Source organism: Furipterus horrens, unplaced genomic scaffold (genome assembly GCF_987537825.1).
Source record: "Furipterus horrens unplaced genomic scaffold, mFurHor1.1.pri manual_scaffold_4, whole genome shotgun sequence".
Taxonomy (NCBI): domain Eukaryota; kingdom Metazoa; phylum Chordata; class Mammalia; order Chiroptera; family Furipteridae; genus Furipterus; species Furipterus horrens.
The window spans coordinates 1,614,496-1,634,218 of NW_028327174.1; the positions used below are offsets into that span (position 1 = coordinate 1,614,496).

The 19,723-nt window shown below is 63.9% G+C and overlaps 1 protein-coding gene across 1 annotated transcript in view; it reads right to left on the reverse strand.

Moving 5' to 3' along the window:
- Window positions 1-16,357: 16,357 nt before the first annotated feature.
- Window positions 16,358-19,723, reverse strand: part of TBC1D22A (TBC1 domain family member 22A) — a 136,531-nt gene continuing 133,165 nt past the window's right edge. The window contains exon 13 of the mRNA XM_090272247.1: window positions 16,358-16,552. Within this exon, the coding sequence (XP_090128373.1) occupies window positions 16,424-16,552 (129 nt within the window). The 3' untranslated portion in view covers window positions 16,358-16,423. The remainder of the gene's footprint in view (window positions 16,553-19,723) is intronic.

Genomic DNA, 19,723 nt, shown 5'->3' on the forward strand with positions numbered 1-19,723 from the left:
GGCAGCAAACACTCCCAGCACCTTCTGGGGGCCGGCCTGGGCTCGGTGGGGGACGCAGTGACAGAGGCCGTAGGGGAGCCACGGGCACGGTGCCAGGGCGGAGGGAGCGTGGGAGCCACTGTGTGGTCCCGCAGTCTCTGTCCCTCTGCCTTGACCCCAGAGATGTCCTCGCCTGGGGGTGCCTCTCAGCCGCGTCCCAGGGTCAGGCGCCGAAGCCACTCGTGCCAATGTGGCGTGTGATCGAGACTCCAAGGGGTGTTTGTCGCTGCCCAGGACGCAGCCCAGGCGGACCGACAGATGGGAAGCCAGGACCCGGATGCTCAGAGGCTGGCACTGGGTCCTCTGGTGACAGCCCTTCGCTGGCCCTGCCTGCCGAGTCCAGGGGCCTCCCTAAGGACACACGGCGGGAGCGGGGCGGGGAGGGGGCCGTGGCCAGGGCTGTGAGGTCACGACAGAAACCAGAACGCCAAGCTGAGAGCCGTGCCCAGAGCGCGCGCTCCGTGTTGGGCCCGAGGAGGTGCTCTCCAGCCTTTCCCCTCTTCCCACAGTGACCCCGTGAGGCAGGGGGGTCGTGAACCCTGGGCGGACGGGGGAGAAGTCAGGCTCGTGTGGTTTCACGTCAGTGTAACCCTGCCGCCTTCTTTGGCCCATGCCCGCTGCCCTGTCTGTGCACGTCCCCAGCTCCCCTGCTCTGGGTCACAAACAAGGCTGTCCTGTCACAGTCCGGGGTGGGGGGCGGGGGGCAGGAGCAGGCCCCAGCTGGTTGGGTGGAGGAAATGCAGCATTCACAAACCACAGCACAAGAATAGACGGTGTTCCGCGTGCTCACAGCTGGAGACACACCCGCCCCCCACCCCCGAGTGTCTCTGCAGACGCCAGCGCCATTGCCGCGGGGAGGGACCCAGACGGGGACCGCGCAGCCCGAGGAGGGACCTGCGCGTTCAGTGTTTACTGGACAGCAGACGTCATTCACCCGGAATCAGCAGGACCGCTTGCTTCACCTCCACTCTCGCCGGCAGCGCGAGAGGCCGGGTCCCACGGTGGGACCGGCCCCGGACCGCAGAGCAGTCCACGCGTCTGCCAGCTCGACAGCGGCCGCCTCCGCCCCCTGCGCGTTCCAGGGGCCCTTTCGATGATCGGGACGACGTCCACCTTCTCGGCGCCCACCGGTTCGTGGACTTGACACCGTGAGGAGCAAGTACTTCCTCCTGCTGGGCTGGCGCCTGGCCGCGCACCCCCCCCCCCCCCGCTGAGTCCCCGTGCGCTGGGGCTCTAGGTCCACGCCTGCTGTGCCGGGACCCGCAGGGCTGGCGGTGGACGGACAGGGGGAGGGACCTGGGCTGCACGCACGGACCACGATCATCCCCGCCGGCCACGGCAGTTTGCAGTCACGTTTGGCTACTTAAAGGACAGATTCGGTCTGGGGGTGTCTGCGCTGCCCCTGCTGGCCGGCTTCGGGACAGGCACTCCGCGCCACGCTGCCTTTCGGGTCCGGAAGAGCAACTCTGGCCCGTGAAACCTTCGTGGCCCCGAGAGTTTGGGCCACGTCAGGGCTCCCCTGCACTGTTGTCCGAGTTACAAGCGACGACGCTGTGGCTGAGTGAGCGTGTACACCTTCCCCAGGCCCTGGGCGGCCGGACCCCAGCCTGCGCTCTTCACCGGGGCCGGCTGACGCCGCGCGACGCTCCAGGCTTTTCAGTTCTGGGCACAGCGAGAGCCCCATGGGAGCATCGCAGTCGCCGGCAGGCTTTGCTTCCGCAGGGACGGGGCAGGACGACACACTGACTCATAACCTTGGGGTCTCAGCCCCGGACGTTCCCCCGGCTCCTACGTGCCAGGCAGGACCCCAGCGCCACAGACCGTGTCCCGGGAGCCACGCGCTCCACCTGCGGGGCTGGTGCCTCTCTGGCAGACGAGTTTAACTAAAAGCAGGCGGGATGCCTGGCTCCTGTGGTTGGCAATCAGAACGCGTGGGTACAAGGAGGTAATTGCATTTTGCAGAGACCCTCTGCCATCAAGGCGGAATCAATCGATGATTAGATCAGACGTGCAAACGGGTCGCTCAGGCCCCTGGTGCTCTGACCGCGCGGCTCTCGGGGGCCCCTCTGCGCGCCAAGGGCCCCAGCGCCCCGGGTCCCCGCCCGCCGCCACAGGGAGAGCTGTGCGCCCCCCTCGGCAGCGGGAGGGGCCTCGGCGCGGCTGACCGTCGCCCCTGCAGCAGAACGGCATCTTCCGTCTCAGAAAGCGACCCCTGCAGAGCTGCTGTCCACTGGGCACAAACTACACGCTTCAAGCTTTATTAATGTCCTCAGGGAACCGGACACCAACGCGAGGACACACAACCAGCGCGGCTCCACCTCGTGGCCCCAGACTCACCGCCCAACCTCCTGGGCCGCACGTCAAATGTTCCGTGTGTGCACGTGTGCACGTGTGTTTGTGTGCTGTACACATCGCCTGCAGCGACTGACCGATAAATTGGTGTTATTATGTTGGTGGGCCTGTGATTAAAAGCTATTATTAAAAATAACTTAATAAAAACGTAAATATATTTATGTACGCTGAAGCAAAATTCTAAAGTTCTTTATGTTATTATCTGAACATTAACGTTTTATGAAATAAAATGATTGATTGTTCTTGGTACATGTTCATATACCTCAGCCACGTCCCCCCTTACACACATGTTAATACTGTGTCAGCGGCGTGTTTTGGGAGGACACTTCAGTGCGATGTCATTTTAAATGTCCCTGAAAGTGCATGTGAGGGTCTTCAGAGCGCGTGGGGGGGGCTGAGCTCTCCGGCGCCCACACCCGGACACAGGACGCTTGTCCCGTGGCGCCCGCGCCCGGTGACCCCGAGGCAGTGCCTGCGCACGGAGAGCATGTTCCTTCGGACGCTGTCCCCATGAGACTGTCACGCCCGGCGGAAACCGGGTCCCACGTGCCACCTTTGCCTCCGTTCCAGGCTCCTTTGCTGGACACATTCTGTTCTGGCAGAACATGGCGGCGCCTCCTCCAGTCACGACTCGGTTGCTGCAAAGCCCAGGACGCAGGGGCTTCACCGGCAGACCCTCCCCACTGTGACGTTTAAACAAGAATTTGGACAAAAGCTCCGGCTTCAGGGGACCCGTGTCCCCTCCTCCCGCGTTTGCACAGACACAATCCACTGTCGGCTTTGTTTCCAATTATTACAATTTGTGGAAAAGGTTAGTAACTGACATTTTGCAGCTTCCAACCACCAAATGCTTCAATTAAAGATTTTCCATCAATTTTACACAAAGTTAGAGGCCCCGTTCACACAAAGCTGAGCGCCATCGTAGGGCCCGGGTGGGTCTGCCAAGGGATCGCACGCAGCCACAGACGATTCCCAAACCTGACGGGCGCGGAGGAAGCGGAGAGGAAGCGGCCGCCCCGGGCCAGATCGCAGCTGTCGCCTCCCGCAGAGAACGCTCCTTGCACGGATGCACCGCTGCAGGCTCTCCTGGGAGCGCACAGCCCCCGGCGGGGAGCTAGGTCAGCTGGTTTGAACGTCCCGGCGAGACCCCGGCATGAGTCTCACTCATGAAGCGAGGACGTTGTTTTCCCCACGACACCCGCTTGGCCGGAGGCCCCAGCCACGGGAAAAACTTGCAAAGCTTCCCCTCGATGCCACGAATCAGACGACGATGGTCAGACGGTCCCCGCAGTGAACTGGTAAAAAGAACGTCACACTGGAATGCCCGGGTCGGTTCCCAATGCTGCTGATGGAGCCGACACCCCAGGGACCCCTCAGAGAGAGACCCCTCCATTGCAGGGAGTGGGGCGCACAGAGTCCACAGGGTCGGCCCAAGTGCAGACCAGGCGCAGGTCGCGCCCCACGTCAGTGACTGAGGTGACGAGGGCAGAAAGGCCTGGTGACCGTGGGCGTGCACGCGGCTTCTCCGCAGCCTGACTTCAGTGCGACGCGTGACGGTCATGCTCCGTGTAAAAGGTGAAAAATCGGGATGATCTGAATGGGAACAAGGACGAGCGCCGTCCCTCATCTGGAGAGGCGCACAGCGATGGCCCCTGCCCTGGGGCTGCGTGAGGTGCCGGCGTCAGAGGCCGGAACCCACTGCTTCCAGCCCGCGACGTGTGGCCCCGGCCCCCCACCCCCTACACTCCATCAGGGGGACGGCCAGTCCCACCTCCACGGGCTTCCCTGCGGGGACTGGGTTGGAGAAGACACTGTGTCAGACGAGAAGGGGCCGGTCTGTAATTGATGCCTTAGCAGCCAGGACCAGAACCTAATTAATCTGTGTATCCAGACTCCATAAATATTCACACCCATAAATCCAAACACACGGCGACGGCAGCATGCTCAGAACCAGGCTGTGCTCAGTGCCCAGAAAGGCCTGCAGAGCCTGAAATGCTGCTCCAGCCTCAGCCTGAGGCACGTGAAACACCACGTAGGTACCCCCTCCTCCAGGAAGCCCTCCCTGGCCACCTGCATCCCTAAGCAAATCTTTGGAATAGCACTCATTCTGACTCTGGCACATTTGCTGGGGCCAAGGAAACCAGTTAGAGAACCTGCCCTCAGGGAGCCCCACTCTGAGGGACAGAAACACAGAGGGACTGTGACCTTGCAGAGGGCTGCCCAGCGCACAGATACCAAATCCAGTGGGAGCCTCAAACAGGGAGCAACAAGGGGAGTTGGGGGCAGAGGGAGAGGAAGAGGGGAGGGGAGGAAAAAGGGAGAGGGAGGAGGGGAGGGGCACGGTGTGGGGAGGGGCTGAGACCTGGACCTTGAGCACCAGCCCACACACCAGCTGTGCCAAGGTCACCGGCTTCCTCTGGACCCTCCTCTGTACCGCAGGCTCCAGAGCCGGGACGGGGTGTCCTGCGCCCATTCACTCCTTCACAGGCTCCCGGCCCGCTGTCCTGGGTGCTGAACACACAGCGCCCACCTAACAGACAGAGCCCGGCCCCCACGGCTGGGGCTGACCTCCTCACCCACCTCCAAGCCCCTCCCCTGCGCCTGGCACACACAGGTGCCCAGGAAATGCTGCAGGAGGAGAGCCTGGCCCAGCGTGCCAGCCACTGCCATGCCGAGGTGCCAGGAGCCCCTGCCCGCCCGCTCCCAGGCCCGGCGCCGAGCACAGGATGCGCGCCACGTCCTCACGGGCCTGCAGACACCCGGCGTTCCAGCCCGTCGTCAAAGGACCAGATGGACGGGCAGGTGCAGCGCTGTTCAAAGCGGACAATGAGGGGGCCCGCACCAGGCTAACGAGGGACGCGGCCAACGGATTTGCGATTTGTCCTCTCGGCTCAAACAGCGCTGCTCCCCTCGGATCCCTCCCGGCCGCAGAGAGGTCGGCGGGAGACCAGCGCCCACGGCGGAGCCCGGGGCTGGGCCTGGCGGGGACCAAGGCTGAATGGGTGAATGACAGTATCACCCAAACCACCTCGGTTTACAGAGGAGACGGGGGCCCCGAAGTGGGAAGTCTCTCCCCCAGTTACGGAGAATTTGCAGCTTTGGACCCAGAAGTCTTCTGGCAAAGAGGGGAGCAGGGCGTCGGGGCCGGGGCCGGGGGTCCTCTCCCACGGCGAGCTCGGCACACCTGGGGCCGTGGGGACGGACAGAGCCCGCCCCGCGGGGACGGGAGCAGCGGCAGTGCGGGATCCGGGGAAGCGCAGGCTTAGCCCAGACGCCCTCCAGTACCTGGGCTGCGGCCACGGCCCAGGCTGCCTTCCAGGGGGCCTGCTCCCCTGGACCAGACGTGCAGGCCGTGTCCGCGCTGGCTGTACCTGAGCCGTCCGCAGGGGCTTCCAGGGGCCACGGGTGCAGCGCTCTGAGCCCCCCGCTGCCAAAGCCGGTGACGGGGCGGCTGTTCCCGTGGGCACCGCTCTGCCCGCCGCCCGCTTTTTTCTAAGTTTCAATGCTATTATTTCCCCTTTGTGCCCTGCCTTTGTTTTGCAAGAAGATCATCAGCATTCACGGAGTATTAATGATCTATTGACACGGAAAGGCTGGGGAGCGTGTGCTGAAAGAGCGCGCATTTTCATTCAAATGAGTTTCAGGGATTTTTGATTAAAGTCCTCCTCTGGGAACGACAACCACTCGCAGCCTCTCTGGCGTCCATGCCAGCTCCTCCGGCATCATGGCCACCGAGCCTGCAAGCCCGGGAGGGCCCCAGGGCCCTGAACTTGCGGGGGTACATCTCACCCCCGGGCTGCGTTTCTGCAGAAATAAATCAGCCTGGGGGCTGGTGCCGAGAAGCAGGAAGTCCTGCTCCGCAGGGTCCCCCGCGACCGTCCGCTCCGCCTGCCGTCAGCCGTCTGCACTGCGGCCGGTCCCAACAGGGCGGCCCAGACAGAGGCTGACGGGGCCCAGGGCCTCCGCCTCAAGGAGTGTGACCACCAAGACCCGCTGAGCCCCCTGAGGGCCCGGCCCTGCTGTCGTTCCTGAGACACGGTGGCCAGTGCCGCCGGCTACGAGCCCAGAGCTCCCCCACCTGCCCCCAAACGAACCGACGCATCCAGACAGAACCGGTCGCAGCGCGGCCACCAGACATGCCTGCCGGCCCCTCCTCTGGGCCGCTCTGTCCGCGGGGCTCAGGGGCGGCGCCAGCCCCAGCCCGGCCCCTGGCTCCTGGGTGCTGCCTCCCAGCCCTCGGCCCCACGATGGGGCTGGTCCTCCTCTCGCCGCTTCCGTGACAGTAAGGACGACAAGCGGCTGCTCCTGCTCACTTTACAGACGAGAACACGGAGGCCCACAGAGCCACAGGCCAACAGTGGCAGGGTCACCTCCAGGTGGCCGCGGGGGACAGGAGCAGGCATGGCGTGCAGAGAGCACCTCCCTGCACCTGGCCCGCCTCACCTAGTCCCAGCCCTGCTCAGGTGGCCACCAGGAAGGACGTCCCTCTCCCGGGGGATGAAAGCCTGTCTGCCCAGCTCACCGGCAGCCCTGCCATAACCTGCTCTGGGCCACACTGGCCACAGCCGGTGGTGTCACCCACGTGTCGCAGCCAAGTCCTGGGCTGGCCAGCAAAGCCTGGCACGCGGCCAACACCAGCCGAGCAGACAGCCCCCCGTCCCCGCTGAAGCCTGTGTCCCCCTCACACGGAGCAGCAGCCCCCCGTCGCCGCTGAAGCCTGTGTCCCCCTCACACGGAGCAGCAGCCCCCCGTCCCCGCTGAAGCCTGTGTCCCCCTCACACGGAGCAGCAGCCCCCCGTCGCCGCTGAAGCCTGTGTCCCCCTCACACGGAGCAGCAGCCCCCCGTCCCCGCTGAAGCCTGTGTCCCCCTCACACGGAGCAGCAGCCCCTGGGGGGACCCGCCTGCCGGGACTCGGGAGCCGGGTCCTGGCCCCCATTCAGCCTCAGGCCTTCCTCCTGAGGGCGCACGCCCCGGGCCTCAGCTCCCACGGGCAGTGATGCAGCTGACTGGCTGATGGCGTCACCAAGTCCCAGGGGTCCCCAAACAAGACTGACACTCCCCACGGCGTCCCTGCCTCCCTGTCAAGTGCACCCGAGGAGGAGCCCACACTGGGCTCAGCTGACGGACTTCAGGGACGAGACGAACCGCCGCCGACGCGTGTGACGGGACCCGCGGTGGACGCGGGCGGCTGGCGGAGGGCGACGGGCACCCGGACCCCCCCTGTGGGCACCAGCAGCTCCTGAATGTCGGCTGTAAACCCGGCGCTCGGCTTCCTCGCCGCTACAGCGAGGCGGGAAGGCTGAGCAGGGCGCATCCCCGTCCTCAAGGCAACACCACGCCTGTCCCTCTGTCTGTGTCCTGCCTGGAACTCAGAAACCCTGGCACACTGTCACTAGGAGCCAGGCCCCACGTGGCAATGACCTCATCCTGGCCTCCCCAGGCCGGGCCGGCGGCCCCGCGGCCCCCACAAACACCACTCCTGCGGAGCACAGTCACGCCGCGCCCACGGAGCCTCGGCCGTCACGGTCCACGTTCGCCCCGCGCCCAAGCCGGCGGCAGAGCAGTCAGCCCGGCCTGTCCAGCCCACCTGCCCCCGTAACTCTGGGGCTTACCTGGGCCTGGGACTGCGATTAATTTTGGTCTTTAGGGAAAATGGGTTTAAGTGTAATTGCTGCTTGAAAGAGGAGGGGCGGGGGCCGCCAGGGCAGGGGGACGGGGGGCCGCCGGGGCGGGGGGTGTGGGGGGGCCACCAAGGCGGAGGGGTGGGGGGATGGGGACGAAGGGAGAAAAGCAAAGGCCTGATCAGAGGCTTTAATTCAAAGAGGCTGCGGGGAAACGCTGGGAAGACGGGGTCACGTGCCTCCCCCGAAACGAGCCGACACAGGAGGGAAACCGACCAGAACAAAGAGGAGCCAGGCCGTGAGCAAGGACACTGCACAGCGCCACAGGGGCGGGGTGGGGAGGGCAGGCGGGGCAGAGACCCTCCGTGGCTGTCCCTCAAGCCCTGGCAGGCCCCGGGCCAGGCCGAGTGGGCCCCTGAGTCCCGCCGGGTTAGGTGGTAGAACAATCAGTCCCTTCCCCGCCGGGCCCGGGCGCTACAGAAAAGGAGGGCCCTCCACGTGGAAACGTGAGGGGTGGAGAGGGAGAGTTCCCATCTACCAGCTCTGAGCGGCAGCAACGTGGATGGACCCTGGGCGTGACGATTGTCTTACTGTCTCTGCGTCCGTGGACGTGTCCCCTCGTTGGGCCTTAGCGGCCTGACCTGTGACGTGGGGACCACAGAACTGCAAAGCCGAAGCTCCCAAGCCGAGCCCCTCAGACCACAGCTGCAGGCTGTACTTGCAGACGTGAGAGGCTCACTCTCCCCCTAGGTCTGCAGGGGAGACGTTCCTTCTCAGGGAGACAGAGCTCCCCGCCCCGCACCCAGGACACACAGCACGCACGCGGTTCAGAGCAGCTCAGCCCGCGCACCCGCCTGGCCCTCCGTCCCGTCTTCCCCGCCACGCCTGCGGTACCCAGCCCGGGTACATACCAAGGACACACATTTCCTGCAGAACCATCAGCCACTTAAAGTAATCCCAGTTCGCATGCTCTCCTGAGGGTGGGCAATCTTTTCCAAAATGTCTTCTTGCTTCTGCAGGAACTGCTGGGTAATGCAAATGCGGGTTGGTGTCAAGTGCTGGCCTGTCCCCGAGCGCTGCGAACACTGGGCAGGCCGCCTGAGGCCCCTGTGCCTCGGATGTCCCACGTGGAAAGTGAGAATAACAACATCTCCTCACAGGGTCTTCGTGAGGATTAAGTCAGTTAATTTAGGTACAGTGTTTAGAATAGTGATTAGCAAATAGTAGGTGCAACATAAATGCTAGTAGTCACCACCACCACCGTCATCGTCACCACCATCATCGTCACCACCATCACCATCACCACCACCATCACCACGGTTGTTACTGTGTTGTGGTTGTTACTGCTTCTTGCGCTCATCAAATGAGGGAGCAATAGTGCTCTGAACGAGGTGCCCTTGCCCTGGAATTGGGAGCTTCTCCTGCTCTGAATCTATCACACGTTTCTGCTGCCAAGTGACGGCCACACTGCAGACTCGTGCGAGGTCATTTGTCCCGATGGTGTAATTGACCTGAACAGCCTTAATGAACTCGGTGTCTTTCCATCCCGCCCTCAGGATCAAGAGGGCTGCTCAGCCCTGACACTGGCCTTCTCTGGGCACAGTGTCGCTCAGAGGAGCACGGTGACACGCACCTCACAGCAGGACTCACTTGGGGCAGCCCGGGTCCCCCTCATGCCCAGAAAGCCCGAGGTTATCGCTGCTCTGCCCCCCGCACACCCCGTTCAGTTAGAAGGGACGATCCAATGTTTCCATAGCAACCGCCTGACCCACACGCTCACAGGCTTTGCCAGATGTGTCCCCCTAACAGGCTGAGGGCCTGGGACCCTCCCTGCCACACCGGGACGCAGGCCCCATCCCTCACCTGGGCCAGAGGAGCCATCCCCGCCCCCCAGGCTCCGATGTGGCCCCTCCGCCGCGCTGCCCTGTCCCAGCAGCACTGATGAAAGGGGACTGTGACCAGGCCACTCTGTGTCCAAAGACTCCAGCGCCCCCCCCCCATCGTCCACAAGACAAAGCCTGCGACCCAGGGGTGCCATGACCTGCGTCTCCCCCAAGACTCCCAGCCCTGTTCTCCGCCCTCCCGCCCAGACCAGGCTCCTGCCTCACACCGTGTCAACACGGGCGGCCCCCTGCTCACCAGCCACACTCGACTGTTTCTGAAGGCGCGGCCTGCACGCTCACCTCTTCCAGGAAGCCCTCCCGGTCCCCCAGCAGACACACCCACTACTGAATCCCCACTGACCATGTCTTCCTAATGCGGCTGTTTACAGGTTGGTCTCCACCAAGTTCCCTGCGAAAGTCTCAAGGGCACGCCAGGGCAGGAGCAGCTCTGAGTCCTGGGCCTGGTACCGAGGGAGGCTCGGGAGCATTTAATGGATGAACGATCGGATGGATGGAAGGACGGACGGGTGGACAGGTGGATGCATGCATGGATGGGTGAGTGGGTGGATGGGTGGGCAGGGAGCGGGTTGATGGGTGGGTGAATACGTAGGTAAATATTTTTTAACCCCAATTTGATAGTTTTTTTCTTAGTAAAGACATTAAACTTGTTTATTTAGGACCCAAATGTATATGTTTTATCTGCTTTATCTTTGTTTCATGCTTTTTTGGTTTTATGTTTATTTCTTGTGTTCTTTCTTATCTTAAAAAGTTTTGTGTATTATTAGGGTCTTTTGGGACATTCGTTCTTAACCAGTGATTCTGAAAGTGCAGTCCTGTTTTAGATTCTGTAAGAGCCTATCTACACGTTGCTAGAAATATTCTTTCATCTCCACGTCTCTGTGGGTCAAAGACAAGAATGGATCTTTACCCCGTGACTCCTTCCTTTTAAGAAGTGCTGGATGCGCCTTCTTGTCAGGGAACCCCTGCCGGGGCCAGTGGGCAGGCGGCAGGGGTGACGGAAGCATCCGCGAGGACTAAGCACCACGGGGCCACTCCCGGGGCAGCCTCCGCCCAGACGTGGCCACAGCCCACGGAGCCTCTGGGGTCGGCAGGGCCCTGGCTCTGCCCCAGCGGTCCCGGGACAGCAGAGCTGTCAGCGGTGGTGCTAGGAGGGGGCCTCTGGGAGGTGCCGAGGTCATGAGAGCGGGGCTCCCAGGGCTGGGATTGGCGCCCTTAGAAAAAAGGGCCCAGCCCTGGCTGCGTGGCTCAGTGGGTTGAGCACTGGCCTGTGAACCAAAGGGTCGCCTGGGTGGCGGGCCAGGTGTCCGGTTGGGGGCGAGAGGGAGGCAACCGATCTCTCTCACATCGATGCTTCGCGCTGTCTCCCTCCCTTCCCCTCTCTCTAAAAATATATAACCAAATCTTTTTAAGAAGAGACCCCTCAGCCCTGGCTGGGCAGCTCAGCTGGGTAGAGCATTGTCCTGGGCACCAAAAGCTTCCAGGTTCGATTCCCGGGAGGGGTGCGTGGAGGAGGCACCCGATCACGCGTGTCTCTCTCACGTCGACGTTTCTCTCTCCCTCTGCAAGGAAATAAAAAATGTTCTCCTGCAAAGACTGAAAAATAAGCCATGACAGCAGAGCTCAGGGACACCGTTCTACAGCAGCAGAGGTCGGCCGTGAAGGGCGCGTGGGGAGGAAATGGTGAACAGCTCCCGACCAGCTACTGAAACGCGCACGTGACGAGGAGCCTGGCGAGGTCGCCGGGCACAGCGCGGCCTGGAACAGCCTCCACGCCTGCAGACTCGGCCCGACAGCCGGGCTGTCACAGCGCGCAGGAGCGATGAGCACGTCGGCGGCTGACTTATGTGCTGGGAGCCTTACGTGGTCACGTCACGTAAATCATCGGCTCGTGCCCCTGAAAAGGGCGGATTATGTCACGTGCCACACAGGCCTCTGCAGTGCTGGGCTTTTTAGGTGGAAAACAAAAGAATCCAGGACACTTTGATCAAGATGGCGGTCTGGACCCATTGAACTCTTCCCTCCCCAGATCCCACACCCACGACTTTTTAATGTGAAAATAAACAGCCGCGCCGGAAGACAGAAGAAATGAGTTCACGAGCCAGGAATCCCGGGGACACTGAAAGGCACAGTGCGGCTTCAGGGGCAGCGCCGGGACGCCTCCGCGGAGACCCGAGGCCTGGCAGGAGCGCCCTGAAGAAGCAGGTCCCCATCTGCCAAAAAGCTGTCCCCTGAACCTCCAGACCCAAGAACCAGGCAGACAGCAGCTGGAGGAGGAAGCGAGGGGGGCACGGGAGAGGGGAGCACAAGCCCGGAGCCGGCAGCGCGGCAGGTGACAGCCATGTGCAGGCAGCGGGGTGTCCCCAGGGCCCCCACTCGGGCGGTCCCTCCGTAGGTGTCTGCAGAGCAGTGTCGGCTCACGGCCACACCGCCCGCTCCCCGCCACCTCGCTTAGGGCCGCCTTCTGTGACAACAGAGGGGCTGAGTGTCCGCACCAGGGGCTATGGAGCCCACGGAGATATTTACGGAAAAAGTTTTCACCCCCAGGGTTAGAACACACAGCCCAGCCGCAGCTGCTGAGGCCACGCCAGGCCACGTCAACGGATGTGGGTAAAAATAAGCTGATCTGCAGAAGACGCGGTTCCACAGGGCACCATTAAACCCTGCAAATCACTCCTCCAAGTACCCCGCGATGAGATGGGGCGGGTGGGGAAACCAGAAGAGAATGCTCCATTTCCAGTTAGCGTCCACGGAGAGACTTCAAAGGGTGCCGTGTCCGTGAAGTCAGACCCGGCCGCAGCCTTTTAAACGGGGGATTAAAGAACAAGGAGGAGACCTTGGAAATTAAAAACATGATTACGAAAGTAATCCGACTCGAAAGAAGCTGTGGGCACATGGCTGGGACCCGAACTGGGGGGGCAGGCGGCAGCGCCGCTCCCGTCTCTCAGATCAGAAAAGACAAGAGAGATGAAAATGGTAAAGACGAGGCTCAGAGGCGCGGACAAGAGCCAGAGAAGCAGCGTCACCCCAGTGGGGACCCGAAGGACAGGGGGCGGGGGGCGGGGGTCATTAAAGAGATAAGAGAGCGCACGTTCTCTGAAACGGACAGACTTCAGCCTTTGGGTCACGGCACAATGAGGAGAAATAGGGGGAAGGTGCTCCCCACTTCTATCTGGAGACCCTGGTGAGGTTTCTGACGCGGAGGATTAAAAAGACCTTTAAGCGTGCAGAGTAAAAAAATTTAAATTTAAATTTAAAAAACGGCCGCTTAAAGAAAGCCCTGCCGTCCGCCCTCACCGGCTGCTCTCTAGAAGCCGGAGTTTGAGCTCCGGCTCCGGGGCACCGAGGAAGTGCGATTCACGACGCGGGTTCTCCAGCCTCACAAAGCGCAGGCCGTTGGCGATGATGAACCAGGAGATAAACAAACGCGCTTACCTGTGTGCCAGGACTCAGGGAGGACCCGCCCGCTGTCCTTTCTGGGGGGAAATAATTGTGAGGCGCAGGTCAGGAGAACAAGCAGGAACAGAGACGGGGCGGCCCTGGGCCTGGGAAACACAGTGAGCTGACAGATCATTAAAATTCACATTTACGTCCAAATAATCACTGAGAAAATGAGGTTTGGTGCAGCGGCTGGAACGTAATTCCCCGAATGAACAGGAAATAACGTCCCTCGGGTAACGGACGTGATGTGAGAAACATGTAATAACGTTCTGGAACGAAAATTCTGAACAACTGTAAGAAAACTGTGCCAAATGTCTTGCATTCAAAGGGCGTTTATGGGTCCCAGTAAATTCTCAGAGTTGAAGAAATGTGTGTTTTAATACTTAATTGATTAGGACTCTTTTTTGGAACAAAAGCCCAACCCAACCCAGCTTGAAAGCTTCAACGGTGCTGACCGGACGCTGGACAGCCTCACAGGACGGTGCATGGGCCTCAGGACCCTCTGGGGCCGGGCCGCCCCTGTGGGTGCCGAGTGGGCGGGATCACATGGGGGACACCCATGCTGGGACCCCAGGCAGCCCCAAGTCCCCTGTGCCCAGGCTCTTCCCCCAGGGGCCCCCTCTCGTCCCGCCCTCTCTGCCTGCTTTCAGCTCCTGCCCCCCCCCACCCCCTGCAGGGCCCCCGGGAGGGGACACACAGCAGGGCGGCTGTGACCCTCTCCCTCACCACTGCTCAGACAGCGGCCACCCGCGGACCCCAGGCCCCTGGACAAGCGCCTTCCTCGCAGTTGATCGCGGGGCCCCAGGGGCCGCCGGGCCAGGGCGGGAAGGACGGGGGCAGGGGGGCTGGAGCAGGGCCCTCTGACGCCTTTGACAGGGCCCAGGAGAGCTGTCTCGGGGACAGAGTGGGGAGGCATGTTGGAAACACAGCGATAAATACATCACATCACACAGAACACACAGGGCAGCAGCTTTGCTGACAAACGTTTAAGCCCTGAGACGCTCACGACGAAGCAGCCAGTGCGGGGCGGGTGCCACCTCCTCCCCGAGGCCAAGTCAGCGGGCTCCTCCTGGAGGCAGTGGGACCGGCTGTGGGCAGGGGACAAGCGCTGTCCCCACCATGATCACACGCTGGCCCGGGGAGGCCTCAGCCCAGCGCACGCGGGCTTCACCGTGGGGGTCTGGGCGGGAGGTGAATGGACCCACCTGCTCAGGCCATGGGTCCACCCCAGGGGCAGCACCTGCCCCACCCCATTGGCAGACAGCCCGGAAGTGCTGCCTGGAGGGTCCCCATGGTGGGGGGTGCAGACACGGGTGCCGGAGGGCGTGGGGTCCCGCAGAAGCGGCTCGAGGGACAGGGTGCTCAGGGCCTGTGTGGAGGCTGCCGGGGCACGGGGCAGCGGCGGCGGAGGCGGCGCACGTCCCGCGTCCCAGGGGCAGGGCAGTGGGCTCGGGCCCGGGGGAGGGCGAGTGCCGGCCGCTCCTGACTGCCAGCCAGTGCAGGGGTCTGGGCTGCACCCCGCCTCGCACCTCCTCCCCCCATGTGGTCCTCGCGCTCAGCCATGGGCCTGGCACCCCGCAGGTGGCCCCACGGGAGGCCCAGGACTCAGGGCCAGCAGTGACAGGAGGGCCGAGGTCACCTGGCCAGGGTGCCGTCCCTCTAGCAGAGGCCTTGAATCAGGCCAGGGTGGACATGCCCCGCGCCTCTACCCCTGTGCCCCGCACTGTGTCCCCGACAGGACAGCCTTGAACCACTCAGGTCCGTCTGCTCCAACGCCAGGGACCCTCACACCCGAGGCAGAGTCACAAGCTGCCTGTGACGCAGACTGTCCCTGGCAGGTGGCCGGCAGTGAGCTGTGCGGAGAGGCAGCCGTGGGTCTGGGCTAAGGGGGGCTCCCTGCACAGCCAGGCGGCCCTTGGCGAGGGGGTGGCAGCAGGAAGGGGCTGCCAGGTGCTGCTCAGAAAGGGGCCCTGACTCGGGGGGGGGACACGACCGGTGGGTGGGGGCAGGTTCTCTGATCCGAAACAGGCAGGTCCCTCCCCACTGACCTAGGAGCATCTGACCTCTGCGCAGCACTCTGGGCTGGCGTGCATGTCCCGTGTAACAGAAGAGCACACACACATCACAGGTGTATATACATGTATTCGCAGCCTCTGCTGGGCAGCCTCCCGGCCGTGTCCTAGCCCCCGAGCTCTGCAAGGACAGGCCCGTGGGGCACAGGGCAGCGGCCTCCCAGGGTACCCATGCCCCCGGCCACACACCTGGGCCAGTGCACCCTGCGCGGGTGGAGAGCGTGGGGAGCGTGGCAGAGCCCACAGGCCCGTCCGGGACTCCTCACCGGGCTCACTGCCCCAGTGACGGAACGGCAGGGCCACCCAGTCTCCCACACACCCAGGGTGTGGGGGGTGAGCAGGGCCTGGTGACAGGAGCGGCCTGCGCGTCTCGGCAGCTCAGACCCCTCGGCCTGCTGCTGCGGGACGAGCGTCGTGGTTCCGTCCCAGAGGCTGCACCCTGTCTGTCCGTCTGTCCGAGCGGCAGGCGGGCCCTGTGGGTTACCTGGCCAAGGCCAGCAGGGCTGGGGTCTCTTCTCAGAGGCTGGAGGCAGAAAGTAAGGCAATTTTGAGGCCCCACTCCCGGCTGGTGGCGGCGGCTTTGCCGGGGAGCTGAAGCCGACCGTCCACAGCGCAGCTGGCACGGTGGCCAGGGACGCAGCGCGGCCGCTGGGGATGAGCGTAGCGCTCCACGTGCTGTCTTCTGTGTTTTTCTTACTCAGCGGAAGAGAAGCCTTGCGTTTCCAAGCAGCTACGTGACAGCCACCACCGCCCTCTGCCTGGCACCCGGCGTGGCCGCTCCGGGGGGCTCCTGTAGGCTGGGGCCTTAGGGGGCTGCTATTTGGCAAGGACACTCCAGGACCCGCCCCGGCCCTCTTTGGTGTCTTAGGAAACAGGCAGCCCGCCCTGGCCAGCCCCGGGCACGCCGGGACCCTCCTGGCCGATGCCCCGGAAGGCAGGACCGGCAGCAAGGCCTCTCCCGCAGCCGGCCGGCGGGGCGCGGTCCCGGGGCCGCGCTCACTTCTTGTAGTGGTTCGGGGCGTCGGCGAAGGCGAACTTCAGGCGGTAGGCCTCGGCCAGCAGCAGGCTGACGTCCTCGTCGCCCCAGCGGGCCGTAGGCAGGCTCTGCAGGAAGAGCAGCAGTTCCTGGGGGGGAGACAGGCCAGGTCAGAGCAGGGGCAGCAGCGGGTGGGCGGGGCTGCAGGCTGCTCCTCTCACTGGGGACCTGGGAGGAGCAGGTCTCAGGGTCACACCCCAGCCCTCCCTTCCTGTGTGGCCCCGGGCAATGACCCCCTTCTCTGAGCCCCACCCCGTGGCTGTAGATGGGGGGGCAGGGGCGGGAGGCGGCAGGGGTCCGGCCCGGCTCCCACAGGCTTGGTGGCGCAGCCCAGCCGGGTCGGGTCTGGAGCCCCCTCCCCGCTCCCGGAATCCCCTCCCGTGCTGCTCCACGGTGGCCACTGCTCCTCCTCCCCAGCCCACTTCCTTCTGCACTTGAGATATTTCCCGGGACCTTTAAATTGAATTCGCAGCGCAGGTTTCCCTGGCACGGGTCCCCGGGGACACGGCAGCGTCGCCCCGCGGTCTCTCACCATCAGAAGCACCTGAACAGATGCCAATTCCAAGCAGGCCGCAAAGAAGCGCCTCTGGCTTATTTTTAACCCACTTGGCTTCACGTGAGCTTGACCTCCCCACTGTGAGGTGAGACGCAGCCCCTCCCGTTCCGGCGACTCCACGACTCGGCCACACACTCAATTTAGAACCTAATTTAGCTGCCCAGGTCCACGGGATGGAGGAGGAACAGAAACGCCCGGCGCCCCGCGGCCTGCAGTGCTGAAGAAGGAAAATCTATCCAGTGACCTTCACGGAGGCAGAGAGCGCAGTCACACACGCCCTTAAACACAGATTTCTCTTCCCCAAGGCCGTCCAGGGGGCACCCCGGGCAGGCGTCCCCCGTCTGGGCACCAGGCCCATTTTGCAGCAGCGGGCGGCTTGCGTCACCCCCCTCACTCAGTTGAAGGACCGTCGCTCACGAGGCTGTCACTGGGTCCCCCCCTGCCCCCGCCCTGCGGCCGTCCAGCAAACCGCCGTGGCTTTCAGTCGTCGCTTTTCCACGCCCGCCGTGTGACCACGTGAGTAGATACAATAGTGACGGAAGGCCTGCTCGCAGCACTGACACCGCAGACACCCCAAGTCGGCTCCCTGTCCCCCTTCCCTGCCCCTGTCCCCAAGGCACCGCCACAGCACAAAGCCACAGCTCAGAGGTGCGGGGTCCACGCCCCAGCCTCCCGTCACCCTGACCCCACAGCCTCTGCAGGGATGTCCTCGGACACCCTCGCTGGGCCAGCCCCGTCACTCCCTGCGCCTCAGTGGGGACAGGAAGGCCCCCCACCCCAGGGGTGGAGGGTTCACCTGCGCAGAGCGCTGCCGTGCGGCCGCTACACGGAGGCCACCTGCCACTGTGGCACGCCCTCGTTATCTCCGCGGCGGCTGGTAGTGGCGGCAGGAACCGCAAGTGGCATTTCTGTTGGATAAATTATCGCCCGTGGGAGGTGACGGTTGAGCAAGTAAGTGTGATGGGAAACAGCATTCTCAGGGACAACATGCCCAGGGCGGGCAGCGCGGACACCTCGCTTCCTGCTGGGGCACCTGGCGTGGCGCGGGCCTGGGGCAAACGTCCGAGGAAGGAACTGCCGCCGCACGGGCTGCCGGGGGGGACGCGGCCCAGGGCGCTGGAGCCGGGACAGGACCACGTCTGGTCACTGCGCCCAGGGAGGGAGGGAGACCTCCTGCTGTCCCGTGTGCTGGCTGTGTGTCCTATCCTTCACGGTCACGGCCCACTGGACGGAACGCCCTCCCGCAGGGACAGGGGCTGGCGGGGCCGAGCCCAGGCTCCCTTCCGCCTCCCTGCCTCCCAGACCCGCGTCCTGTGACGGGTGACGTCTTTGACAATCCAGTTATTAGCCTGAAAACCTTGTCAAGTCCTGGACCAAACCAGCACTAAACATACATACGGTGGTGACAGTGGGCTGGGACGGACATCCAGCTGCCAGGCTGGCCAGCTTGTAGTGACAGCCCTCGGAAGGCAGAGCACAGCAGGGGACACGCCAGAGAGCAGCCTGCCGAGGAGCCTCTACCAGCTTGGGAGGCCCCCCCCTTCCTTGTGCTCAGCTCACGTTTCTTCCCCACGAGAGGACCCTGAAGGGAAGACACCTTTGGGTACCGGAACCTGAGCTCGGCAAGTCCCAGCGGGGCCGGCGCTTCTGTCCCGTGTCCACGTGGTGAGACCGCTCATCAGCACACAGGACGCTTCCGCCTGGCATGGCTTCTTCCCACCTTGTCGGACATGGGGACGGTGGTGAGCACAGATGGAAGCCGTGGGGACACTGTCCTGAGAAGGGCCCGGTGCGACCAACACTCCTCACAGGAGGGAGGTCCCACCGCTCCACCTACAGGTGCGGAGCTGGGCCTGAGCGAGGGCGCGGGGACTCGGGGCCCCGGCTGCTCCTCGTGTGGAGAAAGCAGTGCGACAGGCCGCGTGGAGGAGCAGGAGGGGCCAAGGCGGCGGGGGCTGCGGCCCTGGCAGCCGGGACTCTGGGGACCATGTCCCAGCCGCAGTCCTCGCTCCCCAGTCTCAGGGCTGCAGCCTGAGCCCACCCCCAGCCTCGGGCAGCAGGCGCAGGGGACAGGGCAGCCTCAGGTGCCCACAGGGCCTGCCGGGCACTGGGACAGGGACAGTCGGTCTCAGTCAGGGGTGAGGGCCGGGCTGCCCTGGGGTCTTCTCTCCGGACAGGCCTGGAGAGCGGGGACAGCCCGCTGGGAACGCTGCTCTTGCCTTCTCTGAGTGGCTGGGCTCAGTGTGATGGCTGGGCAGGGCCCACGTGGGGGTCCATGACCCTCTCTGCTCGGGTTCCAGCACTCAAAGGGCAGGAGGGGTGGAGGCCTCCGAGAGTGAGCAAGGCCAGCAGCGGCCAGGGAGGGCCCCGGCCCCATGAGGAAGGCACGCGGCCCAGCCCCCACTGAGGCACAGGCTGTCCCCACCAGGACACACACACGGGCAGGCCACGCAGCGGGCCATGCTGCCAAAGCCGCACCTGAGCGGCACGAACGCTGACCTCCTCGGGGCTGATTCACAGACTCGCTGGCCGAGCAGCGCTCTCCCTGTGACAGACACTTCGGCAGCGTGTGAGTGCCCCGAGCTGCCCGCGTGCACTCACGTTCATGGCCGCCGCCTGGCGCAGCGCGGCACCTGCTGGGGACGTGCGGATGATGCAGAGAAGGGCGAGGCCACCGGAGAGCGCCAAGCGCCATGCAGAATCG